The sequence below is a fragment of the Falco peregrinus genome, chromosome 1, assembly GCF_023634155.1.
Source record: "Falco peregrinus isolate bFalPer1 chromosome 1, bFalPer1.pri, whole genome shotgun sequence".
NCBI classification, from domain to species: Eukaryota; Metazoa; Chordata; class Aves; order Falconiformes; family Falconidae; genus Falco; species Falco peregrinus.
The window spans coordinates 8,996,252-9,010,596 of NC_073721.1; the positions used below are offsets into that span (position 1 = coordinate 8,996,252).

A 14,345-nucleotide genomic window follows, 5' to 3' on the forward strand; every position below is an offset into this window, starting at 1 on the left:
TTTGGCATCTGGGAATAAAGCAATTGATGAAGCAGAAAAGTTAATACATATAATAACTACCTTCCCTAAACTTTCAGACAACTCAATGAACAGAAGAGGCTGGTCTGTCTCACATGTAAAAACTGAGGCACAGAATTCTCAATGTGCCTTTAAGCTAACGAGTCACATTTTTGCCTGTTAAGTCTTCTCTGGTTTCCAGTGACACTCTCTTGAAAATAACAGCGATAGACTCATTCTCCAGTTAAAGCCTCCATCCAGTCAATTGCATTTGCACTTGAAATCCTTACCACCACTGGGCCAGAATGTTACAAATACGTTGACACAAACCAACATCTCGCTTCTGTTGAACTTCTCTGGTATTGACATATGCAAGGCTGGGCAAAAACAAACCCAAACCTTGTTCCTCTCAAGGTGGGCACTTGAAGCTTATATGCACCAATTTTCGTCAGAAAATAAAAACCTTACATGAGGACTCAACTATACACACATTTTACACACAAGTCAAGTTATAGAAATTGACCTTTATTTAGTAATCAGTTTCTTTAACTTTTTTTTTTTTTTTTTGATACAAAGTGACATTTCCATTTTAGTACAGAAAATCCATGTCAGAACAGTACCTGTTTCGGTTGTACCACTGGAGTCTACTCTGACCTCAATCTTTAAAAAACAAACAAACAAAAAATGAGATCAACAAAAAACAACTGCTGTCCCTTACCATGAGAATTACTTTGACTAGTAATTAATGCATACCGTTTCCTATTTTGTATGTTTTTATATATATAGTATTATAATAGTATGATTTAATACCATATACAATACTATATATATAAAATATGTATTACAGTTCAAAATATTCTCTCTCTATAGTATATAACTAGATAAATACTATATAAAGTATTTTGAACTGTAAAACAGCATCTGTCAAGCAGAACTTAAATTTAGGGCCAGATCTTTCTTTGAAGAACTGTGCAAGAAGAATCCCTTTATTTTTTTTTCTTTTTTTTGTTTGTAATTACAAAAGCTGCAAATAGAAGCAAAACTACAGCCTGTAGTGTAAAACTAGAAACCCTACATAACGAAATGTTAGGAACAGTGACCAAAAAGCAGTTCTACTCAAATGATATTTTAAAAACAATTAAAATACAGTACCCAAGAAACATGGCACAAGAAACAGAAGAGACAGGTACAAAACCTGTGTTAGGAACACAGTCAGAAGTGCAAAAAACAAACAGGGAACCGATACAATGGAGTTTGGTACAACAGGTAAATAAGTATTGCAACCAAAACTAAACGATCACTTAATTTTTGACAGTGAAACCACTAACAATTTAGTACCTTTCTAAAGGCTTTTAATCAAAGCCCTAAAACTGTGGCTGCTCTTAAATAAAAAACATTCTATGTGAATGCTACACACAGAAGTACAAAGCTTAAGAATTACCCTGCAAAATTGCACCGACGTAAGCTTTCCATATTTACAGTATCTAAAGGTGACAGAACACAGCATGCTAGGCCTAGCTCACGACTCTTCCCCACCAGTACTCAATCCAGGCCCAACAACCAAAAATTATTATTTCTCGACACACGTTAAGCTTGGATTGTTCAGATATATTATAACGCTTAAATATTAGATTCATGCATAAACCAAGAAACAGTATCTTTGACAGACAAGCATTGACAGGATACAAAGAGTGGTCTGCCCTGTAGGAGTGTACTTCCTTCTGAGCTTACTCCCAAGACGTACCGATTCCATCCCACGTTAGTACCTGGTTGTCAAGTCAACAATGTGCTTAGAAACGGTCAAAATTTTAACTCAAGAGTCACGTTGCGCGCACACTGTTCGCTCGCCTTCAGACATTTCACTCTGTTTTGGAGAGTTACCTCATTAAGTGAAAGGACACAGAGTTCAAAAAACAAAACAAAACAAAAAGACTTTCAAGTAAACAACAACAACCAAATACTTTGAAAAGGTTTTTGTAAACTTGTCATTCTACAGGGTTTTGCAGCATTGTTAAATTCGTTACTTGCAGACAAGCACACGCAGGCCGCAACCTCTCGCGACCACCTGCCACGTGTACGCATACAGCGTAAGAGACAAGCTCGGTGAAGTGACCGACCTCTTCCCATGTGCCTCATCGGGTCCTTGCGTGTTCAGTGTTATCATTCCCCTTCATGAAACAGAAATCACTTACGGATATCTTTATAAAGACAGAAATGGACAGAGTCCGTCAGATAGAAAGTTAGTTGGTTATTTACATCTGCAAAGTAGTTTCACAGCAAAGTAAATCTACAGCGGGCCAGCTGGGATCCACAGGACTTTGTTTTGTTCTTGATCGACAGTTGTCATAATCTGAGTGCAAATGCTTGAAAGGGCTCCTCCCTGGACAATGCCTGGAGAAAAAGAACCCCCCCAACACACACGCACGAATGAGACTGGAACAAACAGTTATGACTAATTCAAAAGAGCAGTCTTTGCATTTTTCTGCAAAGTGTTTATCAACAGATCAGAATTAATCTCCCCAGTTCGGTATTTGCCAGATGCATGACTCCATTAAAACGAGAAAAAATAAACAGAGCGAAGAGGTCAGGCATTCAATACGCAGTTTCTTCTGCTAGCTCTTGAAACAGCCCAGGGAAGTCGCAGAACTGATGGCTATAATCAACTAAGACAACTGTTGTGTTCGAGGCCTCCATGTACTATTTTCAGAGGCATCAGGTGACAAAGTTTAAGTCTAAAGATGGTCAGAACCTGCTGGAATAAACCTTCTCTGTTCAGCATGTGGTGTTACGAGTTTTATATTTACATATTAATATACATAGAGACTACAGCTGTAGCAACTAGACACTATTTACAAATATTAGAAGTAAATTGTGAGGCAGCTCACAGATCATTGAGCTAAATAAAACAGCGGCCATTGCTACTCTGACTCTTATAGTCAAGTATGCTCAAAGAGCAAAAGGCCTGAAAATCAATTCAGAAGATAAATGAACACCTTTCATTCTACTCTTGCTAAACATAACAGTCATAAAAATGCCAACACTGACACAGGAGAGGAAACGTATTAGCTTTAAGACTTAAAAAGCAAGAGGCTTCATGACTTGAAAAATATGTCAGCAGAACCTCTGGCCTCAGCTACCACTAACACTGGTAAAATATGGAAAGTCTTAGAAGGCTCAGTTTCCATTATTAAAAAAAGAGAATTTGAGCTCACGTAAAGCACCGCTTGACTCTGCAGTATATGGGGCAGTTAACGTCAGGTGAGTTCAGATACAGAGCGCAGTAGCCAAGGTCTATGAAAGGTGACAGGTGGCACTGAAGAAGCGATTGGGATTAAACACCGTGCTCACAACTTGGTACAGGAAACAAAGCCAATGTGAAAGAGTGATTAGTCAAAAAAAGTACATCGTCAAGTAGTCACAGAGCTCAGGTCTGAGAGAGCGTGTCACAGCTCCACGAGGAAGCCTCCATGTCCCACATGCGTATCTACAGGCTTATTTTATGCACAGCATCATAATATCAACAAGCTTAAATGTCAGCGCAGCTCGAACACCAACCCCCTTCTGACTAGCAGCAGCTGGAAATGCTGATGGCAGCTGGGGTCCCCTGTGGCTGGCACTGACAGCAGGAGGTCCTGGCCACAGGGCATGCATCAAGATGCACACAGGACTGTTCTGGACTGAGTGCTACTCGCAGTGTCAGGGTGAAACTAAAATGCACCAAATGCCTTCAGAAGGAGCAGGAGATAACATGTGGTGACACAATCTGGCCATGCACATATCAAGTGCTGAGAGGGTTTAGTAAGTACCGTATAAAAGAACATGTATGGCTATTACATACCAGGTAACTGATTTTCCTGAGAACCTGCAGCTTCTCTCAGGATGGGCTGAGACAGCGCTATACCAAACACCCCCCCTTCCCTCCCCTGCACTTGGCAGGTATGCCTCAAAATATTTCTGTGAGAATCCCATTGCTCAGAGCATGAAAAGCTGGGGATTGGCTAGTTCAGTGCTATATTTTTTTTTTCTTTGTAAGTTTTGTTGCCATTCACATCAAAATGGCTAGAATTTTATCCCCACTCTTTTGAATGTACATGGAACCGCATGGAAATATACTTTGAAATAAGCAGCGACAGTCCTCAAACACAGTTTTCTTTCTCTGGGAAAAATACTGTATTAATTACAATCCAAGATTCCTCTAATATACTTTATGATGTTAAAAAGGCCTCTGAAGCTGAATTCAATTATTCCAAATTACAACTCGTGCTCAAGAAGCCTTTGACAGCTTTTTTTTCCTTTCTTGTAAGATTTAAAGTATGTCTCATGAATCATTCATTCATTTGCACTACAAGGTTTTCTTGTTGTTGCTTTGTTTGCTTTTGGTTTCTTCAATTTTTACAATTACAAAACAACTTATATTCCTGACATGGTATAAAACCGACAACACTGTGTCAAATTATCTCAACCATACTTCCAGTACTACTGGCACGTAAAGAAACATTTTCAGAATCTCTTTAGGTCGTAAGATTCACAACACGCTAAAACAAAAGCACGTAAAAGCAAGAGATAGTACTTATGTTGTGAGATTTCCTCTCCCAGAACACCGGAGCATGAGTTTGCCAAAAGGGAAGGCAGAATGAAAAAAAAAAAAAAAAAAAAAAAAAAAAAAAAAGTGCTCTTTGAAGGAACATAAGATCTTTTGAATTACACAGTAAATGGATTAGATCGTCACTGCATTCCTAGGGAAATGTTGATTAAATACTAACCTGTAAAGTACTTGCTATACTCTTGTTCTATTTTTTGAGCTGTCTCAAACTGTTCTTTGGAATGTTTTTGCGTAACTTTGTCCCTCAGGAAGATTGGGTCTTTTTGCTCTCTGCAAAAAAAAGAAAGAAAAAAGAAAAACCTCGTATAAGAGTAATTTTTTTTTTTAATGGTCTTGAAATGATTACCTCCAGTTGGGTGAATGTGAAAAGCTAACTAATTTGCAGGCACAACCCTGTGCATGGAGTGCCATCTACTGTGTTTCAGCAGTACCAGCATAGTCGCCAGGATCACAGCAGTCCTAACAAATTTATCTGCTATCAGACCAAGATGGTGTTCCTTTAATTTCTTAGAGTCTGGGAGGGAGTTGAGAGAGATAGAACAAAATTTTTTCCAGTAGATGTGAATTGGATCATCTCATAGTACACACCACTACTCCCTACACAAAGCTGGGCTCAAGCACTCCTTAAGGGCCTGAAGCATCAAGCAAACAGAATATATTCTTATGTCATCTTATACTTCATGACACATTTTTGTTTTTCTATTATACAAGCTGCTGGAAATAAAGTAAGAAAAAATATAGATAAATACAAATTAAAAATAAAAAATATTTGAATTCCAATCAAGGCTTGTAACACTCCCCTCTATATCTGACTTGGGGTCCCCAGTAGGGGATTTGTTTTAAAAGGAAGCAGAATTTACAATCAACTACTGAAGTCATATTAGATAGGTACTGAAACAATATAAACATAGTTTCTTATAGCGGTGAGAAAAAAAGCACAATTTTATTTTATAAATAAAAAAATAATCTCTACTGCACTAACCTATCACTGCTGCACGGCACTTCAGAGAACGCCAGTAGGACCTGTTCTATATCAAAAAGCCTATTTGGAAAAACCTTTGGTGCTCATAGCAGGCAGAGACAATGTGCCACTTTATGTTGTTTTGATGACTGCTAGAAATCGTTGCTTGTCTAGTTCAATCGCTCTCTGTCACTTTCCAAAAAAAGGAAATGGCTGTAACGGTCACCATTCCATTTCCAAAGGGGCTCAAGGCATGACAATTCCATTTATCCTGCAAGTGCATGATCCTACAGAGGTAACGAAATACACCATACCACTTTTTTTCATGCTTCTACTTGAAAGTGGTGATACTTAGCTTCCTTATTTCATAGATAGTCATCAAATTTACCCATGGATCAAGAACATAAGTCATCAGCTCTCCAAATGAAGATAGCACAAGTATAAGATCTCTCAACAAAACTCTTTGGTAATACTTATGTTGGGAGATTCTGTCAGTTCTTGCCAAACCCATCTATGGAAATGTGTGAAGGCCTGCTCAAACATCAAGGGAGGGACCGGGGTTTGTAACTGCTGTGGTCTGTTCCTGGCTGTACCTGAGCAGGAAATTCCCATTTAGGGAAGAGCGTGGCCTGGGAAGCCCACAGCATGTACACTCCATGGCAAAAGGGGACGCCCCTTGCTGTTATCGCCGGAGAAGGAAGGTGGGAAAGCTGAGGTTACGGATCAGTTGGCACTGCATCCACACGCTTGGTCCCACTGGGAAGATGAGGAACAGCTCTTTGTCACCCCCACTTAATCCTCAATGGATCTCGCCCTTATCTGTCTGATGGTTTAATACAAGGGTGAGCAGGAAAGATGGGAGTGCCTCCGGGAGCACATTCTGTTCCGTCTACATTGTTTGATTTCTTTGAAAGATTCACTGAATTATCATGCAACCAAAATGAAGTTCCGACCATATACCTCACATCAGTTTTTATGAGGATTAATTTCCACATTTTAAAGAGATTTAAGATGACTAGGATGAAAGAAACAACAAAGATAACAAGTTTGTTTTAAGCTAAAATAAACATCCCTGAACTATACCCCTCACAGACTTACTTGATTTGTTTAGCATTTTTGTAGCGAATAAAAATTACAATAGGGTAGATATGAACACTGTGGAGCCGTTCGATGGCATGAGGAGCGATGTCAAGCAGACAATGACAATCCTAAGATCAAATGTAAATGCAAAACACTCATTCAGTTAAAAAGCACAAGCACACATGCAAACCCCCCAGTTCTTCCCTTACTTAAATCATAGCAACCCAACAGAATTTTGCTACACATTTAGCATTTTGGGGCTACTGAGCAATTTGTACCCAAAAGATTTATAACCAAAGACAGAAGATGAAAAACTGCAAGAAATTCCATTCATAGTATCAAAAGCATGCATTGATAGAAATAAAAGTATTTGAAGGAGTCATGAAATGAAAACTCAGATTGAAATATATGCAATACAATTTTTCTAAATTTAAACATTTCTATTTGTTTTCTCTTTCAGAAGCCACAAGCAAACACAAGCGTTAAAGTAGTAAGATTTTCTGTGTGGTTTGACAGAAAACTATAAGCAATGTTCAGATTTTAGTTAACATCTGTCTCCAGGACGCTGTTTATGTTCTATATGACTGCATTAAAGGCAATAGTTTTTTAAAAAATTAAATCCTCTTTTGGGGTGTATGGGGTGGAATCTATGGAGTCTATGAAAATAATTTCTAACTCTATTTAATAACACTGTAAAAGAAAACGGACATCCCTACTTTCTACAAAGGTAAGCTTGGATAAAATAATCTTTGAAGAGTTACATGCCAAAGTGAGGTAACTTATTTTTACTCAGCAGCCTGGGGAACAATTCTCTGAATGTCTTACAGGACAATGCTAACACAATTTCCACCCCACAACACAGTATGACCATATACCACAAATTGGACAAAGAACTACAGATTAAAAGTGACTCACCTTTTCTGTTATCTCTTTTATGGAAGCTACGGTTGTCACATCAAAATGCCCACTCCTCCGTTTATAATCGATAAACAGACAATCCTTCACACCGCGTTCAATGGCTTGTTGGGAAGCCTTCATAACCTCTGTTTTCATTGAACAACAAGAGATCGACTTTAATTACTATTACTCAGGCACAGAACAAAGCTAATGAAACTGCCTGCCAATTCAGATCTTGGGTTTTTTTCCATGTTTGTACTACCATTTAGTTCACTTCTATTGATGTTACTATCACACATTCTGAGCAACGACACATTGGTTATATTTGCATACTTACCAAGAGGACATCTGCAAAATTTTCCAGGGGATTCTTTGACCAACATGTCTTTCACAGCATCAAGTAAAGGTCCTAGAATAAGGACAGGCCTAGGAGACGTACAGTCCACTTTCTGTACACGCTGATACGCCAGACTTGCAGAATCTACACACAGAGAAGATTTACTTATAAAAGTATAAATTTTCCTCGCGGCATTCCTCAGGGACGCAGAAGCAACCTAATGGTAATTATAAAAACAAGTCCTTTGCAAGGGGTAAGGGCCTTGACAAGTACAGAAAATGCTCACTAGCCATTATTGTCATTTTCTCAACTTGCCAGCTTAAAATAAACATTTTTCTAATTTAACCTGGTGCTTCTTCCCCCAACGCTCATCCAAACTTTAAAAGCAATCATTCCTATATTTTCCTAGAAGTGTAAACAAGACACGATACTGCATTTCTCCGGTTGGGTTTGTAAGGCTCTTCCAATGAAGTAAGCATTGTAACCAACAAGATTTTTGTAGAGGAGGGAAGAAATAGAAGTGGAGATTGTTGAGTGGTGCCCAGGATTTCTGTCTAGACTAAGCAGCCAGGACAGAAATGAAATAGTTGAAAGAAAGATCAAAACCATGCACCAAAAAGCAACCTCCCTCTGCAAATAAAACATTAATACTAACAGATCTAGGAATAAACTACCCACAAAAACCTAATTTGGAATACTCCAGCTTGTTATTTAATAAAAAAAAAATAATTGTTATTAAACCTAATATACATGATGGGACATATGATGACCATTGGTATTCAGACCAACCAGAAAAGAACATCGCTCTATGTCATGATACAGCTGTTCAAAAATGAAAAAGAAGGGAAGGGAACCGCCTTGCAAGTGTAACAAAAGTACTTGCCATCCAAGAAAGGAATTGAGTCTGTACTGATTGTATCAAGAGCCAGTAAATCCTTTCCATCTTTGGAACCACTTCGCTTGTGTTTATGCTTTCTTCTGAAGAACGACCTTCGTGCTGCCGCTGACAATGTCTTAGATGAGCTGCTTTCATCCTTCGCCTCAGACACGCTGTGTCTCCTGTAGAATTCCTGATCCATCCTATAATGAAACAGACTAAATGGTTGGTATTTAAACTCATCTTTTTGCATTTTTTCTGCAAACAGTATCACCACTGCTCCTGGAACATGCTGGAAACTGTTGTCGCAAGCCTTAATCTGAGTTCCTTCAACACAAAAAATTCATCAGAAACAAACATTAACATAAATAAAAACATAAGCATCTGAAAAACTCACACTGCCATAATTTCCTCAGGATTCTTATCATACCGATAGCAGTATGGCACAGAGGGTGACCACGCTGGCAGGCAGGGCAAAATTCTCCAAGGCAGAAGCACCTACTGGCCAGTCAATTCAGCCTCGCACAAAAGTGAAGACCCCATTCCTTCTAAAAAGCTGCATGTTATGCTTATCCTTACAAATAACTTATTAGTAATCCAAAATTACAGGTTTATTTTACACAGCTTTATTTTATATGAGGATAAATATTTTGCCCACATACACAGTAAAATGTGTTTTACTATTTTTTTTTTCAGTAAAATAAATAGCAAAAAACAATTTTACTATTCATCTTCCAGTAACAAGCCTATCAATTTCGTGCCTGGGTCTGCATGTACATGTTCTACTTCCACACATTCCACACAGCACCGTTGTCCCACCGTCAGAACAAAATGTGAGTTACAACATGGAGAGAAGACTGTTGGAAGAAAAGGAAACCGCAAACCCAGTAATCTTAAAATGAAAAAAAAAAAAAAAATTTAATCACTGAGTGATAAATAACACTATTTCAGTAACCATGTAAAAATTGTAGTTCCTGCAAACTCCTCTTAACTGTTCTACCAGTGTTACGAGATTGTGGCGGATGCACCGGCTTATGATAACACTGCTGTCCGCAGACAGTTAAAACCACCAATGCTTCCCAAGAACGACTGTGTTAACCTTGGATTCAAGGATATTTTTGGTTTATTCTCACTTTTGTTATTCTTTTACCTATCACTACACTGGTCTATGTATCATTTCTATTTCTAGTTTACCATTTAGTAGCATTAAAAACAACTTGATAGAGCAATATATTTAATTCTACGTTATTGAAATACATCAGCCCTAAAATTACATGTTTAAGAATCTCTCAGAAAGAAAAGAAGCAATCAAGTCTTTTATACCACATCTCACTAGTCAGACTTTTTAAAGACTAGAAGATAAATACTGTAGCTGAGGTCACTCACATATATTTACTTGGAATCTGTCCTCTCTCCAGCTTCTGAGCATTCTCATCTAGCTGCCAAGCCATCCAGCAACCAAAGTTTCCCTGTGGCAGAGTGTCATCAACATATAAAATGTCATCCTTCTTAAAGCTTAAATCCTGTTCCACCTCTGCCAGACGGTCATAAAGTGCTCTGGAAAGGAAAACATAAATAGGCTCTGCAACAATCTCCATCAACTCAAGGGAAGAGCACGCATACTTATTTTGAAAATCAGTTCACAGATCAGTGGCACACTCTACATCTGAAGAGCACACAAGTTTACAGTGAAACATGCAGACCTTCAGAGGCCACAGATAGCGTACTCACTGTCAGAGATTAGTTGGGATAAATGAATAAACTCTGAATTCAAAAAAGGGTGGTAAAACTGATGTACTATCTCTCTCAAGATGCTCTGCATATCATCCTAACAGCCTTATGCTGCCATTACCAGTCATGCCCGAATACCTGATATAGAATCCATCTCCAGGAAGCTCTTTTATCTTATTAAACTCTTCTATTCTGTATTGAGTCCTTATTTTGATGTTTTCTCCAGGCTTCAACATTTCAAGATAAGCTTCCTCAGCTGTTTTGTTTCGCATATCAATGGACCCATACTGCAAAACACAAACCGCAGAAACCCTTAGGTGTGAAATTGTACCTTAACAGGCAACAGAATTAGGTGAGCTTGAAAACATGCAAAATGAGTTTCTTCTTGCCACTGGTGGGCTCTATACAGAAGTAAATCTTACCACTTAACTCTAATACAGTTTGCACCTGAAGATGTCTAGCAAGAGATTTGAGACACAGGGGTGGAAAAAAAAATACCCAAGTGAACACAGCAGACATGCACCGTCAGAGAGGAGTCTGCACTTCTTTAAATAGTTTTCAAAGCTTAAGCTGAGAATCATAAAATCTACACTAGGAAGAACCTGGTAGTTTTAGGGAAAGCAAGTGGTCTGAGGGAAGTCAGAAAAACAATTACAAAGCAAAATCTCCATCTGGACACTAGAAGCACAATGGGAGAGTCTCAGTGCCCAGACAGTCTCAATGCTCAGTTTTATCTGAAAAGCCCATAAGCACATATGTGTTTATCACCTTAACAGTCCTGCCAAGTAGATAAATATTCTCATTTTAGATACAGAAAGCAGACTCAAAGACATATTGCATGGCTTTCCCTAAACTCTCATTAGAATTTCACAGCGATATCATCAATGTGGTTCTCTGTTTCGCAACATCTTCCATATCCTTGCCTTTCTCCTATGTACAGCAATTGGATTCAACGCTTCCTTCTTAGAGGAAGAGAGCCAGCATTCAGAATTCCCAGTGGGCATACATTAGTCCTTCAAACCCGTGGGCAACTGGTGCCTTCAGCAGTGGTAGTTCTCCAGGTCCACATCATCCAGCTCTTCGTGTGTCACCGCCAGAACGAAGGTTATGCATTCTCACCATCCTTGCCCAGCTTTTGTAGCAGGAACTCAAGATGCACAGAACATCTCCCATTGCAAGACAGCATGATTCTTTGTACAACTCCCTCTTTATACCACCCTAAAAATGTTGTCAGTATGCTGCGGGCTTTTTTTAATAGCTTACCTCAAGTATCATGTCACCCAAGACTAGTCCATCAGGTCCTTTTGCTGGGCTATCATCATCTACGTCTGAGACAAATATTCCATACAGGTTCCCACCACATATCTGGATCCCAAGATCAACTTGGGATTTTTTAACAACAACACTTCTAGGTTCAGGCGTCCTTTTGTTTGTGTCCACAGGGCCCCTTTTGACAGGGATAAAGAACACATGTACTTCAGTTTAAAAACTTGCATTACATACAGTCAGCTAGCCAACTGAAGAATATATATTTACCGAATTATTATTGAAAGTAGATCACCTACAGATACAGTCTTATGAGACAAATATAGTGTTCCTTGCAGACCTTCTTAAGTAAACCAATCTTGTAGAAAACTTTCTCCACTCCTTGCAAACCCTTTCAAAATCAGCCTGAAAAAACGTTCTTTTACCCTGGGGTGCACTTAACTTGTCTGCTGACTTATTTCACCCAGACATCATATTCACAGAAGTACACTTTGTATTTTAATACCCTTCACATCCATCCTAACCAATTTTTTTTTTGTTGTTTGGGCAAAAATTTTACTCTCTACCTTAAGGAATTCCGGGGACTTGTGGTTGGTGTGGTTTGTTTGGATGGGGGTGTCATTGTTCCTTCATCCTGTTCACTCACAGTATCAATTATGGAATGATTGTCAGGGGTTGCAGCTCCACTGCCTTGAGGGGTGGAATGATTACTCACAGGTTCTAGGCGAGAACTAAGAGAGAGAAAAAAAGAAGAACAGAAGACTGGCGGGTTAGTGTTTCACCAATGCCAAACATTTTCCATGCAGACAAAGTTTTTGATTTGGCCATAAATCAAATTAGAAAAAAAACCCAAACCCAACAAGAAACAAAAAAAAAAAACCCAAACCCAAACCAGCATGCCAAATAATGTATGTTTACCATAAGTCTAAGAAAAAAATAAAGCTCAGTCTCGAAGTATGACCATATATCAAAATAGGATGGATAATTTCACTAGGTCATACACATTCTCTGATTAGTTTTTGGAAACTCCAATTATTAAAATTTTAAAATCCATCTGACATACTAGACACCCATAATCCTAGGAAGAAGTCAGCTTTGGTTTTAGTTTAATGTATGTAAGGATTATGCCCAAATAAAACCAGAAAATCTAGCAGGTGCCTCAAGCATTTTTCTTTTCTTTTTGACAGGGATGTATTCGCACATTACTTGTCTAAGCAATCACACTTCTCATCAGCAAAAATGCACTGATGTCTGCAAACACATCCCCTGTACGGGTATCATCAATTAGCCAGATAACTCCATGGACCAGAGAGTAGTTTTCTCAAAGTCTGGCCTGCCTTACCTTGACCGTGAATGATTGCCAAGCTGATACATATGAGGGTTATACTGAGCCAGAATAGTAATGGTGTCGCACTGCTGTCCAATGATTAGTCGAGCCTGTTGCTCTGTAGCATTTCTCAAATTTATTCCATTAAACTACGGAAAAAAAGCACAAACCAGGATGTCAAGTTTTCAGATGGAAACTAGCAAAATCATTCTTTCAGTCTCCTAATTAATTTAATGCCTATATGCTAACCTCTTTCCACTGGGGTAAGCAGGAGGATGGACATGCTGCTATACAATGATTCCTAGGGGTTTACTGCTTGGAAGGAATCACTGTAGTTTTACAGTATTTGGTAACCTGACCATGAGTTTAGAAATCTTTTTACTGTTGAAAGACATATGTGTTCTAAGCTATATTACGATGTCATACCACTGGTTAAATACAAATTGGATCACATCACTGATCTGAATAAATTCAGGATTTAAAGATAAATTCAGATCCACAATCCATTCAGGTCTGTTGTAATATCATCCACACACTGTGGGAAAGAAGATGCTTTAACATACACAAGCATGATCGGATCTAACATTTACAAAGCAGCTCTGTACTTCATAAAATGCTCCTCCACATGTTTGTCTAACGCTGTAGGCAAAACCATGACTGTAGCTAATCTAAAGCCTACTTGAGTATTTGTCAAACCAAGTATCTCAGGCAAGGCTATGGCACACCAACAGCAGCATGGAACTCGGTCCAAGCCAGCTGCCTGAACCACTCACCTTGTCAGGCAGAGTATGGTGCTGGGGCTATATTTGTTTTAAGCACCGTAACTAGCTAGCTTAAAATTTAATTGTATCTGCAAGATGCAATGCAGATCTACCATCAAAAGACAGCATTTTATGATAAAGCTTGACAACGAGTCACAACAACCAGTTACTGGAATATTACAGTGGAGAGTACCCTTTGCTACAGTTCACGGCACACGAACTTTCACAAGATACTCTTTTGGGGAAGGTAGTTACAGCTGGAGTCATATGAACTGATTCATTAAGCCATAGGAATAGTAAGCAAACAATTACCTCTAGTAACTGATCACCATACTCAAGGCCAGCTTGATGGGCAATGCTCCCACCTGTTACTTTAGAGACAAATATTCCACCATTTTCTCCGCTCACAATGGAAATCCCTAGTGGCTCAGAACCCTTCTGCACTTTAACATGACGCGGCTCTTCCATGTAGGGCCTTTTAGAGGAGATAGTTAAAACTGATTTGGAA

At 38.8% G+C, this 14,345-nt stretch overlaps 1 protein-coding gene across 3 annotated transcripts in view; it reads right to left on the reverse strand.

The window, feature by feature from the left end:
* Positions 1-501: 501 nt before the first annotated feature.
* Positions 502-14,345, reverse strand: part of DLG5 (discs large MAGUK scaffold protein 5) — a 109,336-nt gene continuing 95,492 nt past the window's right edge. For 2 of the 3 annotated variants that reach the window (XM_055807501.1, XM_055807494.1), the window contains exons 22-33: positions 14,150-14,312; positions 13,092-13,225; positions 12,316-12,480; positions 11,747-11,930; positions 10,622-10,770; positions 10,139-10,309; positions 8,759-8,955; positions 7,876-8,019; positions 7,557-7,684; positions 6,660-6,769; positions 4,761-4,870; positions 502-2,388 (exon numbers count right to left, since the gene is read on the reverse strand). In XM_055807501.1, the coding sequence (XP_055663476.1) occupies positions 2,285-2,388; positions 4,761-4,870; positions 6,660-6,769; positions 7,557-7,684; positions 7,876-8,019; positions 8,759-8,955; positions 10,139-10,309; positions 10,622-10,770; positions 11,747-11,930; positions 12,316-12,480; positions 13,092-13,225; positions 14,150-14,312 (1,759 nt within the window). In that variant the 3' untranslated portion in view covers positions 502-2,284. The remainder of the gene's footprint in view (positions 2,389-4,760; positions 4,871-6,659; positions 6,770-7,556; positions 7,685-7,875; positions 8,020-8,758; positions 8,956-10,138; positions 10,310-10,621; positions 10,771-11,746; positions 11,931-12,315; positions 12,481-13,091; positions 13,226-14,149; positions 14,313-14,345) is intronic. The other variant, XM_055807511.1, reaches the window with a different exon arrangement.